Raw genomic sequence first — 19,100 nt, forward strand, 5'->3', positions numbered from 1 at the left:
ATTAATCGATGACGTTCAACACAACACTTACCCGGACAGGGGTAGAGATTTTCGTGTGAGGTTAAAGTATTGGATGATAAGAAGGTAGATCGTTTGGTGAATGCATGTCAGCGTAATTTGTACTTTCTAACAGTTTACCTCTATATCCGGGTTCCCGTTGTTCCGTACAATGAAGCTTACACTGTCCAGTGGTGGTCTTACAAACATACTTACCTGGGCAAGCGTTCTGAAAAAATATGTTCCCTGTCAGTGCCACTGGACTTTCCAAGTATTTTGATTCCCCAGAAGCATCCTAAAAGTATAATTACAAATATCCTTTTAACAATTTCAAGATCGTGCATGATCGAATCACAGCTTAATAAAGTTACCAAGAAGTCTATGTAAGTCTTATAAGAGACCCCCTGCTTTTGCTTTGTGGATTCCATGGGAGTATTCGAGTTTAGGAAATTATGCGTTAAAAATGTTTAGGAGACGGAGATCTATTAAAAAAAAAACGACCTTTCAGAATTTCTGTCCTTAGTAGTACAGGGATATATCTGGACTTGCTCTTCTCGGAAGCCTATCTGTATTTGTCCCCAATCTGCAACAAATGTCAGCTAACATTACTGAATTGGAATTTAAAATTTCCCATTTCATCATGTTCATGTTGACAATGTTCGAACTAGTCATTTCTTGTGTAAGGCAATGCAGATATGGTGGAGGTGGCTTTTATTTCACATTAACACGGCCAATAAAAGGCTTTTAATGCTTTGCTTTACTTTAATGTAATGAATGCAATGCTAAATTTTAAATACATCTGAAGTGAAGAAAGTATTAACAAATTTTTAAAATCGCAAGTTTGAACAAAATAATGATTTATTTCAAAAGTTACCCTCAAAATGTAATTTGTTTTGGAGTCCTAAGAAAATCTCTGTGGTATTAGCTAGAAAATGATCTTTTAATTTTTGTTCTTTTATGAAGTTCATATTTGATTCAGAAATTAATTGAGTTAGCACCAGGGATATTATCTGGGATTACAAACTTCTCTGGCAGGCACATTGGGAAAAAATATTAATCTTGCCCAATAATATGATTTTTATAGTTCCTTTTTTCTAATATTCATAGGTATTTAAAAAATGTATTTGTTGCATTGTGTTTATTGCAATTATGTTAAACTATGCAATAAAACCTCGTCCTCTTTATCATGTTTATTGATTACTACAAGGCCACAACATTAATTATTGCTGTATTAGCATGTATTGGAAAGGTTTTTAATTCCTATTTGGAAATTTTTACAGACATAGGCTGCAGACTTGGTGCAGCTATAGATAAATCCCAAGCATTTATGTTTAATCAGAGATTCCTTTCTTGCAGTGTTAAGATGGAGATGCAGTGGTCTTAGGCTTGAAGGTCAAGCATTTCGAGCTGGCGGCCTACTTTGACAACCACTACCTGAACACGGTTGACTCAGAGTTTGTTACATTTGTCACAGCTGATATCACCGACTTCCTGAAACGAGCACAACCTGACAGGTGATTAAACTTGTGTTGAGCATGTTGAGTGGTAGGATATATTCCTGTGTGAACTAGGGTTGGAAAAGGTCCCCCGCACTCCATTGCTTGCCGTAAGGAGCAATTAAATTGTATCGGGTGGTGAGACTCACTGATATCATTTAGATTATGGTAATGAAGAGGGTTGATGTATTTGTTCATTGTTAATCTGACATCTTTTGTTAACAATTTCAAAATTTATAATTTACCAACACAATGAATCTGAAACACATTGCATGACCTGCAGTGCCTACCAAACATTATTATAGGGGCCTAGGTTCGGACATATTTGTTAACCTGTCATGTTTAGTCAGTTCCTCTGTTCAAGCAACACTTGTTTGATGTAGATCAAGCCACTGACAACTCTAATTACTTGACACGATGTCACACAAGATACTAATTACACTGCATAGACAATTAAGTCTGACTCAAGCCACTAACTCAAACCCTAATTAAGTTCGTTGAAGTGTGACTAATAATGAATGGGACTTTATATTATTCATATTGTTACAAAACGAAGATTCTGAAATTATAACTAATAATGATGATCCGACCTGTCACAGATTTATCCCACTTGTCCAAAATAGCGGCAGCAGCAATCATCATGAGATCATATGCTAAACCTTGTGTCACAACTAGTTGTGACTTCATAATAACATTATCAACCATCTTTCGATTAACATCATTACATTGGGACAATATTTAAAGAATAGAGGGACCTAATCTCTTATTAATATTTGGCATTAAACACCAGACAAAATACAACCAGTACTCAAGGGCTAACAATATGATATGATTTTTTTCCAACCTTGACATACATCGGCTCTATGATGTAGACTTAATTTGTTGAATAATTTCAGGAACATCATGATCTTTTGGAAATTTGATATTTATTGAAGTCTGAGCGCAAGACTCTTTAGTTTTTATCCCTTGCCAGGCCAGAATGGCCGAAGGGTGATTATGTCGTGGCGCAGTCTGTCCGTCTGTCTGTCCGTCTGTCTGTCCGTCCCACAGAGGGTACTAAGCTTGTGAAATCAACTCCTACAGTTTCCCTGAAACTCTACACAAAAGATGTTGACATGTTGATGATAGGCATATCGCAGTCCCCTTTCATTTCGACTAATTTTGACAGAGTTACTGCCCCTGTTTTACGGAGCTTCATTTGCCTCATTGTGAGAGAGGTACTAAGCTTGTGAAATCAACTCATCCTACAGTTTCCAGAGAATATCCCTGACACTCTACACACAAGATGTCGACATGTTGATGATACGCAAATCGCAGTCCCGTTTCATTTCGACTAATTTTGACAGAGTTACTGCCCCTGTTTTACGGAGCTTCATTTGCCTCATTGTGAGAGAGGTACTAAGCTTGTGAAATCAACTCCTCCGTCAGCTTTTAGAGAATATCCCTGACACTCTACACACAAGATGTCGACATGTTGATGATACGCATATCGCAGTCCCGTTTCATTTCGACAAATCTTGACAGAGTTACTGCCCGTTTTACGGAGCTTCATGAAATCTACTCCTCCTCCAGTTTCCAGAGAATATCACAATATCTAACTATAACTATAGTTAGTTTCCTTGTATAAGGCTTTTGTGGGTGAGCTCCATCCTTATGGCATTAGCATTCAGACTGGATAACTCTGTTGTTCTGCACAATTTGTTTCAAATGCAGTGCCATCTACTGTTGTTATTTCATAAAATACAGAGAAAATATAAACTCGTTAGTAAAAAATCCATGCGGGGGATGTTGTGCTCTCAGAGCACTCTTGTTAACATGGCTGACATAAACATGATTGGCTATTCCTTAGCAGCACCATGGTCCACATCAACAAACTGCATGTCTCCCTCAGGGGGATATTGGGCTAGAATCGGTTTCCAGCAACCTATGATGGTCGTAAGAGGTGATTTAATGGATTGGGGGGTCAGGCTCAGTGACTTGGTTGATGGCGTGTCATCGACATCGTACCTTGGCGGTGTGGATTGATGCTCACAATATCAGTCACTGGATTGTCTGGTCCAGACTCTATAAACAACAAACTCACACATGCATGCACACACACACTCACACATGAGCGCGCGCACGCACGCACGCACGCACACACGTACGCACACACACACACATGCATGCACACAAAATTGCATGTCTCTACTCTCATATTACAGATACGCACCCTGGACTCAGGGATCGCCTCCAGGGTCTAGTGGTAGAGCGTCCGCCTGGATATTGGTTGGTCCAGGGTTCGATCCCCTGCCACGTCATAACAAAACATGTTAAATGATGGTACTTATTGTAACCCTACCTGGTGCTCAGCATTATGGGGCTTAAACAATTACACGGACTGGTTGGTCCGGAGCCAGTGTACGTGTCTGAGTGGGGTATTCATTTTAAACTGCGGCATCTCAGTGGGCTAGTACTATAAAATCAGCATCAGTCCAGACTAGAAAAAGCTGCAACACACACACATATACACACATGTTTATGGACGATGCTATATAAGTGCAATAATCTTGGACACAACGTTAAACCCCGTTTCACCTCACCTTGACTTATCTGAGTTTCACTGTTTATTCAGCAAGTAATATGTCTTTTTGGTGATGGGATGTTAATTTTCTTGTGATGTCTGCTGTTGATAGAGTCCTGATCTTCCCTCCAGTCAACAGCTATCATCGGCTACTTATCCACAAGACTGTTGAGGAATTTCTTGAACTTGCAAGTTTCTCAGTTGGGGAGGCCCACGCTCGTCGCACTGTTGTCTGCCTGGCTGTATCACTTCTTAGGTAGGTGGAGTGTTTAGTGTTATCGTTTAGAGTAACAGCATTACTAGTGGTGACTCGTCCCTTAGGCCACATGCGTTCACCATGTTTTCTTATTGCTGTAATGGAACAAGTCCGATGTGTTATCGTCAAGGTTAATAAACGAACCCACTCATCTATTTGATAACAGAACAGAGTGCAGGTGTACCCAGCTCCAATATGCCAGTGCAACAGGCACTGTCTGCTCCTATTCACATGTATCAAATAATATTTCCTGAAAATGTGTAACTAATTATTAGAGAGAGTGAGTTGGGCTTGTACCGCTTGGAACAGTATTTAAATGGTATCACAGTTTTGTCAGCTTGTTGTTGGAGGAAGGCCCGAAGTGATGCAGGGGTATGGTGCTGACGAACCTTAGAAATCATGAGTTTCTTCAGAAATAATAAATTGTTAACTTTTGAGAAATAGAAAACCTGAAATGTTTTTTGTGTAAACATGGTAATTGAAACTTACAGCAGCTTGCGAAAGACATACACATTTCATAATACTTTGTAGTTGACAACTTTTTAAGAAATTGATTGTCTGCTACCCTGTCAGTCAGAAAAGCTACTCAGTTGCAGCTAAATCTTGTTCTTTTCTTGGCAAATTTTTATGTTTCGTCTGCATGCGTCTGGTTCAGTCAGAGATCTGTCGAATTCTGCTATCTTTTACCTTTTGCATAGAGAAAAATCAGAATATTTTGGATGGAGGTCATTCCAAATTTGTAGTAAATCCATTAAATATTGAGTCTTGAACATGTATTATCAGTTGCACCAGTAGATGCAATATGCAGAAATCATGTAAAGGTGACTCAACTATTCTGCCAAGCAATAATGGCTTAATTTGTCCCCACATTTACCCCTTCTATTATATCATGTATATGCGTTGTCCTTGTGTAGACTGCTAATATTAATGACTTCCAACCTCAGTTGTGTACATTTACAGAGGTGAGTTGGGTCGAGAGTTGATGTCCCGACCTCCTGAGCCGCATGGCAGGAGGGGGCGGGGCAGGGGGCGTGGTGCAACTAGGGGCAGCCCCTCCCCTAGTGGGCTAACTACACGGGAGAGTGCACCAGCACCGGGGCTGGATGCAGAGACTCGGGAGGCACGGGCGGCAGCTGTCAAGGAGAGAAGGTCACTTGGAGCAAGGTAGGACATTTTATGGCTGTAATGATATGAGGCATCCTGGCATGTAACATGGCGCTGCAGGGGTAGAAACTAACATATTTAGTCCACTAGTCCTTATAACGATAACAAAAACACTTAAAAATGGCAAATTTCTACCCAACTAATAAACCTTTTTCCACTCAACAGTTTATCTTCTGATTTGATAGGTATATCAAGGACTTGCTTGGACAAGCTAAATGTGGATCTATGTCGAACTTGGGTGCAGGAGAGGTATTTTCATTGGTTGTGATTTCAAGCACATGAGTGATATAAATTCTATTAGTTATTGAAGGAATAAAGCAAAAAACGTGACTTCCGAACAAAGCTATTGTAGTGAATGGGTGTAGGGTATATAATAGAATGAAAATACGCCGGAAAATCGAGTTTAAGACACCACAGTTTCATTATGAAAATATAGAATACTATACATGCTCCCATGTTGTACCAATTTTATAATACTAGTGAATAGTTCTGGTATCAAAATGCGAAAAGCAAGTATACAAGAACTATTCATGAGTTTCATAAAATTAGTATTACGTGGCAGCGAGTTTAGTATTTTACTTTTTACTTGCTGTTTATAGCTTTGTAAAGAATTTTACTGCTGCGTCTGAATAGACAGACATCTACGCAATCCACAGCATAATCCAATTGAGTTTAACGTCAAACACGTAAAAAATTGACACATATTAATTCATTACCCTACAATGGCCTTTAGAATTCAGGGGTCTGTTCCACAAAGCTATTGTAGTGCTAAGGTTATCGTATCTCCCATACTTTAACATCAACTTGTGACTGTCATTGCGCTACACCACAAAGTTTAAAATCACATCACAATACCCTATGACATAATTCATGAAATTTTGTTGCAAAACACACAGGTGAAACAATGCCAACAGGGTTGCTGGAGTCATCGAGTGTGCATAAGCTCATCTCACTGATCTATCATCTCACACAATGTCGTTGAATTGGCCAAGGGATGTTGAGAGTTTTCTTTGTTTGTTAGTGAAAGATCTGATGCTAAGTAGATAACTTGCTTGCCTCATGAAAGCTATGTTACACTGCTGTAGTTATTTCAGTATTAAGTAAGCCAATTAGGGGTGTAGGGGCGGTCGGGTAGCCTAGTGGTTAAAGCGTTCGCTCGTCACGCCGAAGACCCGGGTTCGATTCCCGACGTGGGTACAATGTGTGAAGCCCATTTCTTGTGTCCCCCTCCGTGATATTGCTGGAATATTGCTAAAAGCGGCATTAAACCATACTCACTCACTCACTCACTCAATTAGGGGTGACATAGGTAGCCTTGAATAAGTTACCTTGTAGCTATGCTCGATTGTGCAAATTGTCAATTCTTTCATGCTGTCAATTCCAGAGAAAAAAAGAAACCTGGGACTCAGATTTATGTTCCTCGTGCCCGTCGTCTGAACCAGGAACAAGAGATCAGTTTCCCTCAGTCAGACAGTCAGCAGCATAGTGGTACTCACTCACTCACCCAGCAACGTCAGGTTGATGATAGGCTGCATGGTGCGCCATGTGACCCTGAGTACAGAGGTCAAGGTGATACGACTCCTAGAGGCCATGGCGATGCCACTAAAAAATGTCAAGATGACCGGACCCACAGGGGTCAAATTGACACAAGTCAAAAAGGTCAACGCAAAGAGCCATCAGAGTCTCCAAGGGAAGAGAGGCGTTCGAAGATGGGCCGTAAACCACGCCCAGAAATTCAGAGATATGTTCCTCGTGCTAGAAGACAACCTCAGTCTGATATCCCCAGTGAACGACCAGTGACTCCAGAGACTTGGGATGAAAGGATAGAGTGTCACCACGAGAACAAGCCAGCTCAAGAGAAATTCATCGAGTCTCCAAAAGGCTCCTCTGTTAAAAAGTTGAAATGTGATTCAGAGCCTGATGATACAGTCAGGGTTTCAAACTCTGGAGAGAGGGGAGTTGGGCAGGAGTCTGCTGATATCAATTCAAGCAATCCTGAAACACAGGAGTCTGTTAACAATAGCATGGTGTCATTTCATTCTAGTGCAAATGTTCCTTGTGTTGAAAATACAGTGGTAGAACCTTACTTTGAACACAGGCCTCATGCAGACTTTGTAGAGGCCAGTCAAGAATGTTCTCCTGGAGTAGCTGGACCGGTGGCTGATGGTGTACATTCTGTAACTGACTATATCAGTGATGGCAGTTCCATCTCAGGCTCAAACATCAATGATACTTGCATCTCATCTCTTGGCTCTGATAATGTTTCCCCTTCAGAATCTCATGGTCAGACGAGTGAGAGCTCTTCTAGCATCAGTCAGGGTTTTGAAAGCAGAGAACAAGTAGACACAGAATGTACTGAAAGTCAGGAGGACGGCCATGTTGATCTCATTCCTGCAACTCCTGTGTCTCATTCAGCCGCCACATCGGACATGACTCCAGCTCCTATGGATGATGATTCCGTGGTGGATGTGTCTGCTATTCCAGTTGCTTCTCATGATTCCCCCAGCCAGGTCAGAGTGGGACCTGATGCCTGTATGCTGGTTCGAGACACTAACCTGTCAGCAGACACTGAAACTGTCAGTCAGGACCAGGGCACTAGCAAGGCCAACCCTGATGTCACAAGTGTAGGGATGTTGGAACCTGATGCCTTTATGCTGATTCCAGACAGTAACCTGTCAGCAGGCACTGGAACTGTCAGTAAGGACCAGGACACGAGCAAGGCCAATCCTGATGTCACAAGTGTAGGGATGTTAGATAAGATCTCAGATCAAGATGAAGGATGTGTTCTTCTAGAAGAAACTAAAATGACTAAAAAAGGAGGTCAAGGTCACTCAGAAGAATGTGACATACAAATGGAGATTGACAGCAGCAACCAGCAGATGAATGGTGTTGCATCTGAGGTAAATGAGAGTCATCAGGATGCCCCCAGCACTGATGACACTCCAGGAGATCTGGAGGCATCTCAAACATCTCAAGATCATGCTACAGATGGAGTTCCTGAATTTCAGGAGGATTCTCAGAAGATCAAAAAGCAGCTCCAGCTCAAACAGCAAGCTCTAGCTGCCTTGGACTCTGAGATACGGAGGCGAAGTGAAGATGCCGAATCCCTTGAAGTGGAGAGGCAGCTGAAAGCTGAAGCTATTGCTGCAGAGAACTTTGCTGACCCAGCCAGCCCCGATCAGGAGGAGGAGGAGGATTCATGGGACAAGATGTTTGATGACAATGGTGACTGTCTTGACCCATCTGTCATGGAGGAGGTAGGCATCCTGAAATTTGCACTTGAGTTGATTTGGATGTACTGTTTTCATAGAAATGAAATACCTATGGACTATTTGCATGATGGTTTGCTGGCCAAGAATTCATTATTCCTATCATGCTAATAATAAAATCTTGGCTGTTTTTTTGCTGGAAATATTGCTGTGGTGTTAAACTGCATTAAACTCACTTGCCTGTTACACAGAGACTGAATGACATTTCAGAGTAATGAAAATGACCCTCAGTGAATGAGGGGTTTGTTTAAGTGAAGGAGTGCAGGTGATGTCTACAGCTAGACATAGATCAGATCTATGAAAATGACCCTGCAGTGAATAAGGGTGGTGTTAGTGAAGGAATGCTGGTTATGTCTACAGCTAGATTTAGATCAGATCTATGAAAATGACCCAGCAGTGAATGAGAGGTTTGTGTTAGTGAAGGAGTGCTGGTGATGTCTACAGCTAGACGTAGATCAGATCTGTGAAAATGACCCTGCAGTGAATGAGGGGTTTGTGTTAGTGAAGGAGTACTGGTGATGTCTACAGCTAGACGTAGATCAGATCTATGAAAATGACCCTGCAGTGAATGAGGGGTTTGTGTTAGTGAAGGAGTACTGGTGATGTCTACAGCTGGAAGTTGTTTTTGCAGCTGACGGCCCATGTGGGGAATGTGAAGATCGACAAGCCAAAAATCAACTATCTCGACTTCCAGCCCAAAGAACCTGATGTGGATATGAACAGTCAGTACAAAGATCAATACTTCCATTCTTAAAGTCCCTGCAGACAGAACTTAACATAACTGACTGTATGTGTGGTATATTTTCAGAATGTTTGAGAATAACATCTTGTCATGATGCTCATTTGAGAATCAAGAAACTATTAATCATTGTCTTATTGTCAAACCCTATGCTAACAATGGTTTATTTTGAAAATAAGTGCATTCCATTAATTAAAAGTCTCAGCATGTGAGACATAAAAAAAATGCAAATAAGAGAAAGGGGAAACACAATGAGATGCTTTTGACTTGTTGTATATTTGGAAGACCCACTTGATGAACCAGTGTTCCTGTTTATCGGTAATTACTAGACTAGACTAGACCAGACCGGTAATTACTGTTCATAGACAGGATGCCCAAATACCTGGCAGTTGGCACACTTACGATTAATAGTTGGCAGTATGGCGCAATGGATGAAAATATTTATGTTTTCACTACTCATTTTAACTAGTAATTAGTGTTTAGTGTAACATTTATAAAGAATACATTTAAGAATTGTGATCGATACTTGTATCGAGAAGTAAACAATCACGATCCACCAATGCATCGGTGTATCGTCGCACTGCTGGTGTTGGATGTGGCTGACCTTGAGCATGTTGAGATGCATGTGTGTGGGCTGATGCGGTGGCAGCAGCATCGCTGTCATTGTTGCAGTGATGTATTTATTGTCTCTGTTCCAGTGTATGGTCATGTGATTGAGATCTACGACTTCCCGGGCGAGTTCCTGACTCGGGATCTGATCGCTGCTTTTAAGGATTTCATGTGAGTGGATGTTATTGAAATGAATCAGCTGACAGGAACACGTTCAGGGCCCACTTGCACAAAGCATTCTTCGAGCTACGACTATTGTAAGCCTATGTAAAAGTATGGGAATTACAATCGCGTTAGCGCTGAGATCACTTTGTGCAAGTGGGCTCAGGTCTCCCTCAGTGGGGCATCTGTTCCCCTATGCAGGGAATAAGTATCTGGAAATAAGGAGAAACTATAATATGAACTTGTGAATACATGTATTTTCTGTTGCTAGGAAACTATGCTTTCTTATGCAGGACAATATGACTTTCAACTGACACTATTTTTTAAACAAATTCAGATTCTGATATTTATCGGAGGAATGACAGTAATATTATTAGAAACATACTAATCAGTAGTAAGTAATGAGAACCACATTTTGAATGACAGTGATTGATGACGTATATATATGCTCATTACTGACATTAGTGATGAGTTGGAATGCCTTAATCAGTTTTATGCAAATGCAGTGCTTTTTTCCATGTGCAACTTGGCATGTAGTGACTATGAAAGGTTTTGAATTTGCATCTATTTGGATTCTCATTATCAATACTTCAACAGGCTTGTTTACACTGTTCTCCATAGAAGCCAGTGAAACAGTAACAATGGTAAGGCCTTTGAGTCTCAATATCTCCATAGAAGACCCAAGTACCCAGCATGGTGGAGTCACAAGAAAGAGTAGGGGACCATCTAAACCCGAAAGCGTAAAAGCACAATTCCTAGAGGAATTCAAGTTTTTCTTTGAGACATAACTATCTGTTGTTTGCATAGGTTTAATTCAGCAAGTGAATTCTTCCAAATTGTGCTTATAAATTGGAGAACCAGTAATGTAAGTTTTATGTTAACTCCTGTGCAGGTCTCGAGGCTTTGACATCAAGTGGGTGGATGATACTCATGCTCTTGGTGTGTTTGCCAGCCCCATTGCAGGTAAGAAGCTTGCTGCATAGGCTTGTCCCTAGTACCTAGCAGAGCTCCAGATAAGCTGCGTATCTGTGAAAAATACGCATCAGAAATGCAGAAATAAGCAGTAAAATATAATCCAAGCGTATCAAATATGCAACGGACATTACAGATACGCTACAAAAATAAAACTTGTGCGTATCATCAAAATATTGTGAAGTAACCCTGCATGTTTGATTAGCAAATCAGCAACTTATTTTGAAATTATAAACGGGCATTCCGTCAACCTTGTCAAACTCCACGATGACAGTTACATCATGATCATTTGCCATCACACTTTCTTGTGGAAGTATCGTGGAATTTTTGAGTCCTATAAAGCTCTCGAAACCCACATGACACCAGTTTGCAGGGACTAGATGTTTTTAATTAGAATAGTGTTTTTAAATATTTAACTTAGATACCCACATTTGTAAAAACTAGTGGGTAACAGAAATTTGTATACCCAGATAGAATTACTGATACCCAATGATTTTAAAATGCATGGGTAAAATACCCACAACACCAAAAGCTTATCTGGAGCTCTGACCTAGTCATGTCTCTACACCGATCATCATGGATCGTGAACACATGGTGCATAGATATTCCACACAGTTTTCACCATCTTAGAGGGTATTATGTTTCACTGTGGTCCTTGACAAGATGTCCTCGCCTCATGTTGTAAATGTTTAGAGTCTGGTTATGGTCAATTATTATAGGGGTGAGTGGAGTGTGTGTGGGGGGGGTCTAGGAAAAAAATGTTATATGTATTTGTGGGTTGAAAAACAAAAAATGTTACCAAAATCGGGGGTTGGGGGCAATCCAAATAGGTTATAGTCCTATGACCTTTCTCAACAAACACACACTCACACCTGTAATAAAGTCCCTGCACTTGATTAATGCTTACTGCATTACTGTGATGGAAAAGATGCAGGTGTCCTTGCAGGGACAGTTGTCATCTTCAGCAGAATACTCTTACTTGTACTAAAAGTACACAGCTAAAACAGCATATTTCTCCAACTGTCTGTCCAGCTCAAGATGCCCTGAGTTACAGCCATCCCATGCTGAAGGTGCGGAGTCTGTCTGAGGCGTCTCGCCAGTCCAAGGTCAAGGCCAAGAAGAATTGCGGTAAGAGTTAACATATGTCGCTGTTGTTGTAGGAATTATTACATGAAATGGATGGTTTGATGAACCTGAGTGTTTGATGTGACATAGCTTGTATGTGACTTGACATGTCTTGTGTATGTTATCTACGGATGCTCATGGATGTTAAAATCACTGTAACACCACCATTGTTGTCTGAAGGGAGGATTGGCAGTGCAAGGCTACAATGTGTAATCAGATTGGCTGTGTGTCATGTTTAACCCGGATGATTGTTGCTGTTGCTAGCAACCCCTGGTCTGCCTCAAGACTCATTACAAAGATCCATTCAGATAGTCTGGAATGGAAGCTGCAATCTGACTGGATAATGTGGACTTCTTGTCAGTCATTTCATTTGTCAGCCAAAATTCATGGACAGTCTTTCCGAATGTCCTCAGATCTTTGTTTAGTGGTAGTGAACACTAAGATCTGATTTTAGTGAGATTGTGATAAGGGTAGTTGAAACAGTGATCAAAGCAGCCTTAAACGCACCTCACTCACTCACTGACTTGAAGTTAATTGTTATGTCTGCACAGAGTTCCTGCAGCCATACAAGGCTCGTCCTCAGACGTCTGCATCTGCTGCTCGCCGTCTGGTTTCTGGAGCCCTGGGTCTGCAGTCCCAGATTCCCAGAGAGAAACGGGAACAAGAGCGCAAACAGCTGAAGGAGGCAAAGGGTAGGTCAAGGTCATTGTGTTTGTGTCAGATGCATCATGGACTTGCACCTGTTGTGTTTGGGTGGGGAGGGGATTAAATTGTGAATTACAAATTATAAGGTGAAAATATGAAACACATTTGTCAGGAAATGGCCTGTATTACTATAGGTATCAAGTATACTTGTACTAATTTGCTCAGTGTGGGCTTTGAATTGGTACCCAGTATCTCATGCTTGAAAGAAGTTATTAAACTTAGGATTGGTTCTGTGACTTGTCGGATTGCATGACATGGAACCCCAGTGGCATGGATCATGCTGTAAAAGGTTAGCGTGGTCTTAACTTGAGGCCACCTGTTAACTGTTTGGTTTTGTTAATATTCTGGCTCAGTCTGGTTGATAGTCCAGTTTATACAGATAGTGGAAGTACTTCCGGTGATGCATAACAACGAGTTATGGCGGGAATAAAATGTGAAAATACCTAGACATCAGTGGACTTTACTTGTTGCTGTGAAAGGCTTACTGTTTGGAATTCACCATAGTAAGGATGAACCCCACCAACATATAGCTGGAATGCTGCTGAGGTTGATGAAGATTTTGATCAACTTTCATTCATTCTAATTTTCAGAGAAACGTCGCAAGGACCGACGGCTGAAGCAAGATATGTGGGACGGGTCCGTCGGTGGGTGTGCCATGGATAAAGAAGGCTGACCACATGGGCCAAGTGTGTTGTCTACCTCAGCTTTATCACTTGACCAGCGCTTAACATCCAACAGTGCTGTATGACGCGTCCCCCTCGCTTTGAGTGACCAGCGGTCACATGGCAAGTGCTATGTAAATTGTGCATGGTCATGCAGCGGTCACATAAGGCTTCATCCATTTGCTTGGTGACACAGCGGTCACATGACCAGTGCTAGCGTGGCTATGTGATATCATCCATGTGCTTGTCATTTAACCAGCGTGGCCTGCTGTGTGTGATGCAAGGACTGACAGGTCAGCAGCATGTTGTTATGGACAGAATAAAGGAGTGTGCAATGATGGATGTAATCCTAGGTATATAGCTTAATGTACAGGTACCTAAGCATGCAATGTCGCCTGTTGTAAAGGTTCAAGGTCAGTGTCTGGTACTTCATCCCTCAAACTCAGTACTTGCGTTAATTTGCAAGCTGAAGTATACTACTCACACTTTGCGAGGCAGAACTTATTATATGTCCATGTCGAAGTAAGTAAGTCTGGAAAGACACATTTGAGTTTAGCCTTTTGTCTTTTTCAGTATTATCGAATAGTATACTGATGTGAATCACTCCCTGGAAAATACTTCTCAAAACAATTGTCATAAGGAGATGACATATCCCCCTGATCTGTTGCAGTTTGGAAATGGAGTTTGGCTGCTATACCCCATGTTTGTTTTATTGCCATTGGATACCTTCTGTTCAGTGAACAAATAATAAATGCTGTTCAGTATCCCAAATCATCATCAGCGCTTTGCAGCATTTGTATACACGTCTTTCCTCTTTGACCCCTGACTTAAGCAGTTACTTTGTTGTATAATAGGGATGGGTCTGTTTTCAGTCAGCTAATGAAATGAGGCCAATTATGACTCACAGAGTGAAATGAGCCTTTCACTGGTTGAACGTTGTCCAGACCCGACCATTGCCTCCATTGTAGTTCAAAGTCAGAATAGGTCTCCGGAAGCCTTTGCTGGTTGTACGAGGCGACCAAATGGACAGGGTGGTCCGGCTCGGGGGGTGTCATCGTACCCCAGCAGCGTGGATTCTTGTTTATAATATCCATCACTGGATTACCCTGAAGGTGTTGATTCGTTGCTCATGATATCAATCACTGGAATGTCTGGTTCAGACCCAATTATTTACAGGTCTCGGTCGTGTAGCTGGAATATTGCTGAGTGCAGTGTTGAGCATGAACAAATATTGCTAGTTATATAAGAACTTTTGCCATTTTTGCATTGTCCACTGAGAGCGCATAGGTTGAAGCAATCTGTGGTTTCTCTCTGGCTGGAACCAGACCCTGACTTGATTTGTTGGTTAAAAATAGCAGCTACGCTGCAAAGAGAAGTATGTGTTACGGGTGATGGAGAAAAGTAGTGTATACACCAATCTCATTCAAATCAGACCTTAGTTCTCACTATCGCTGAACAAAGATCCGAGGACATTCCATTAAGGGTCACGTCAGAACGACCTTTCATCCAACCAATCAGAGCGTCACTTACCAGATCATGAAAGTGACAGTCGGAATGTGTTTTCTAATCATGCAACCATGAAATATTTAACATGGGGTATTCCGAAGGTCAGTTACAGGGTTTATGATTATATCAATACAATCTAAGCCATCTGTAAGCCTTTCCAGAATGTTCTTCTTATCAGTTTTAATTTTTTTAATCGAGAATACGTCAAAATATGTTTTTGAAGCGTAGTCCCCAATTTGAAACTAGTGTCGTAAAGCTCGAGAAAGCTGCCTTCTGATTGGCTAATGTCGATTTCTTGTCATTCATTTCATTGGTCGGTCAAAATTCGTGAAAGGTCGTTCTGACGTGACCTGTAATGGGATGTCCTCAGATATTTGTTTAGCGGAAGCTAAATCTAAGATCTGATTTTAATGAGATTGTGTATACACCATGTATACCATGTGTATATAAAGCCAGGATACAATGCTCTTTGACTCACCACCTCTCTGCCTGTGTGTAAAGTACCATTGGTTGGTTGGTTTGTTGTTTAATGCCGCACTCAGCAATATTCCAGCTATATGACAGCGGTCTGTAAATAATCCAGTCTGGACCAGACAATCCAGTGATTATATCATGAACATCGATCCACAAAATTGGTATCTATGACATGTTTTAACCAAGTAAGAAATCCTGACCACCCGATCCCATTAGTCGCCTCTTACGACAAGCATAGTCGCCTTTTACGGCAAGCATGGGTTGCTGAAGACCTATTCTACCCCATATCTTCAGGGATCATGTAAAATACCAGTACCGTAAATACTGTGTGCAGTGTCTCGAGTCATCCCACGGTGGCTTCCCACTATGACTGGTGCGGTCGGGTAGCCTAGTGGTTAAAGCATTCGCTCGTCACGCCGAAGACCCGGGTTCGATTCCCGAAATGGGTACAATGTGTGAAGCACATTTCTGGTGTCCCCCGCTGTGATATTGCTGGAATATTGCTAAAAAGCGGCGTAAAACCATACTCACTCACTCACTCCCACTATGACTAATGTTTCAATACACATGCTTAATGGTTCAGTGACTGATCACTATCACCAGTCACTATGGAGCAGTCATAATGGGGAAAAGCCAACAGATTCCTTGTAGTATTAATTTGATTTATTCATTTATTGATTTGTGTATTCATGAATACATCTGTTTCAAGTTAACTGGCAACCATGTTTCAGCAGCAGCATGTTTAAAAAGTACATTAATCTTTTTTTGAAAGATTATTTAAATTTTTCACTTCCTGGGATCAGAACTGTTTTTAAATTTGTACACATTTGGCCATCAGGCCATTGATTTTGGAATGTACATACATAATTCACTGCTGGAGAAATTTTAGTTTTAGTAGAAATACTTTTCAAAAGACATTCTTTGTGGTTCAAGCCCTTTCAATTTTCCATATTAGAGCTGCACTGATTTTGCAGATATTCATCTTTAAATATTTCTTCTACCTATGAAGCCAGCCATTGCGTAGAACATATAAGCATTTAAGTTTAATGTTGTTCTCTTCCAAATTCACCGCAGTCCATGAAATTTGGTGTTGACGTACAAATACTGGCTGCAATTTTAAATTTACCCTTTCAATAAAGTTTGTATTTTCAAATTCCCATATTTCCGAACCATACATTAAAGTCAGGGCAAAATGATGATAGCATACAATCAAGATGCAAGTTAATTTTTCGTACTTCTTCACTAATGTAAACATAGATTTTGGTGCCTTTTCTGTTATTGTTTTACTGCTATTGTGAAAACCGGAACAGTCAGGAATTCTCTGTGATTGTTGTGAAAATACAGAACAAGAATAAACAGTACATTAGAAATAACATCTCTCATCAGACATTGTGTACATCTATGTATGGGCAGAGAGAAGATGATGGCTGGATTAGTCCATTAATCTATAGGTAGGCTCATTTTACCCTCCTTTGTCAGTGGTCATAATGGGAGTGAACCATCCCAGGCTTCTGGACATAATGTAATGCACGTCTGCTGCTCAGTTAGTGTATACTACATGGTGTATGTGTGGACATTTATTGATGTTAAGTTAGAACATTCAACTGGGTTTGATCTCGGAGATTTTTTTTTAACGCGAACTAAGCCTCAATAAAGAGCTTTGAAGTTGCTTGAAATTATTTGTGTTATGCATTCATAGAAACTGAATGAACTTTTCAAGATTTTAGCAACATTTGAAGAAAACATATGACTTCTACATCTGTTTGCTTTTCCTTGTCCACCATGAATTGTTAGGACCTTGGGTTCAGAACATTTACCAATGAATTTGAATGTTTATACATACTTAATGAAAAAGTCTCAACTTGACTTATTTTAAAAACATAAAAGGACATATTTTTGTCAGGTTGTCATTTTATGCCAGATGAATTTCTTTACTCAAACTCTACAACATTAGTTTAATTGTACAGTAATGAGTTGATGTGAGTACATTGTTTTAAATATTTTGCCATTGTGATATGTACAAACTGTTTAGCTTTCCCCAGCCTCTACCCAATTACCTCAACCTGTCGCCATCCAGGACTGATTAACTGCCATGTACGTAAGAATTGGCTATTTTCATGAGAAATAAATATTTCCACCAACAATGGCCATGTGTTGTCATATGTCAACTTCATGTGGTCCAGATTGCTGATTCAACAGTGAGTGAGTGAGTGAGTGAGTTGAACGCTGTTTTAACAGTATTTCAATTATATCATCGTGACTGCTTGGAGTGAAAGAAAAACCTGAAGTCAGCCATGGAAATTTGTGTTTATAAAGCCTGGCCCAGAGGACTAGTGTTAACGTCATGATTCCTTTGCATACCATACCATTATTACATCATAGACATATATGCCTGATTTGGCTGTAATCAGAATATACAATCTTTGATATTTTTTAGCAGAAACTGCCCACATATCTAGTTCTGACAGTCTGTCCTGCATGAACGAGACAAAATGTTTACATAGTTTTATTCAGTTCCAATTTGTAGCAAAGTTGAGAGTCAAAGACCTCAAATGCTACCAGTCCATTGGATATTTGCTTGTCCTCTGCACAATTTATAGTAATCTTGGGCGAGCGGACTGGCTTGAATTTGGAAGGCTGGAAGTGATGTAAATCTTATATGTTAATGACTTTGGTGAAATGCATGAATGTGGGGCTGACAAACCAGAATATTAACAATTTGGTCGTCTCTGGATTTCGAGCACATTATCAGAGGTTTCTGGTGAGGTGAGGTGAAATGGAGTTTAACGTTGCGGTCAAGATAATTGCACTTATATAGCGACATGCATGCGTGAGTGTGTGCGTGCAGGACTAATGCCAATTTTATAGTCATAATAATTGTAATTATTAATCAGGTGAAGTGAGGTGAAATTGGGTTTAACGTCGCATCCAAGATTATTGCACTTATATAGCGATGTGCATGCACATGTGTGTGTGGCTGCTTGTACTAGTCCGGACTATTGCCGTTTTATATTGCTAACTCACTGAGATACCATGCTGCAGTTTAACATGAATACCCCACTCAGACACAGTATAGTGACTCCAAGCCAGCCAGTCCTTGTTTTAACCCCTTAATACCAAGCAACAGGCAGGTTAACGTTTTTTGGTATGATGCGGCTGGGGATCGAACCCCAGACTTTCCGCTGCAAACGCTAGCCCATGGAAGAGGTCAAAGGTTTCTGGCATGACAGTAAAGCAACTATGCTCAGTGAAAATGAAGCACCTAGACTTGGGCACACTAACCTCTGCCACATCCAGAAAGTGCATGTAATTAAAAGAGGCCCATTGGATACTGTATCTACAGCAAAACCCACTTCACAACTGGAAACCTACATATAGTAGGTATGTATAGGACTGACATG

At 40.7% G+C, this 19,100-nt stretch overlaps 1 protein-coding gene across 1 annotated transcript; it reads left to right on the plus strand.

Annotated features, from left to right (window-relative positions):
* The first annotated feature begins 13 nt into the window (after positions 1 to 13).
* Positions 14 to 17,831, plus strand: LOC139452591 (coiled-coil domain-containing protein R3HCC1L-like). The gene is made up of 11 exons (XM_071234116.1): positions 14 to 84; positions 1,354 to 1,511; positions 4,169 to 4,312; positions 5,273 to 5,476; positions 6,861 to 8,733; positions 9,377 to 9,467; positions 10,183 to 10,264; positions 11,148 to 11,218; positions 12,260 to 12,355; positions 12,904 to 13,044; positions 13,648 to 17,831. The coding sequence occupies exons 4-11, from the start codon at positions 5,295 to 5,297 to the stop codon at positions 13,728 to 13,730; spliced, it is 2,619 nt and encodes an 872-aa protein (XP_071090217.1). The 5' UTR covers positions 14 to 84; positions 1,354 to 1,511; positions 4,169 to 4,312; positions 5,273 to 5,294; the 3' UTR covers positions 13,731 to 17,831.
* The last annotated feature ends 1,269 nt before the right edge of the window (positions 17,832 to 19,100 follow it).

Source organism: Haliotis cracherodii, unplaced genomic scaffold (assembly GCF_022045235.1).
Source record: "Haliotis cracherodii isolate W230 unplaced genomic scaffold, xgHalCrac1.p SCAF_9, whole genome shotgun sequence".
NCBI classification, from domain to species: Eukaryota; Metazoa; Mollusca; class Gastropoda; order Lepetellida; family Haliotidae; genus Haliotis; species Haliotis cracherodii.

Bases quoted from the DNA above. Each gene is read 5' to 3' on its own strand.
- LOC139452591 (XM_071234116.1), top strand. From the start codon at position 5,295: ATGTCCCGACCTCCTGAGCCGCATGGCAGGAGGGGGCGGGGCAGGGGG. The intron at 5,477-6,860 runs GTAGGACATTTT...TGTCAATTCCAG, and splicing joins AGAAGGTCACTTGGAGCAAG to AGAAAAAAAGAAACCTGGGA. The intron at 10,265-11,147 runs GTGAGTGGATGT...ACTCCTGTGCAG, and splicing joins GCTGCTTTTAAGGATTTCAT to GTCTCGAGGCTTTGACATCA.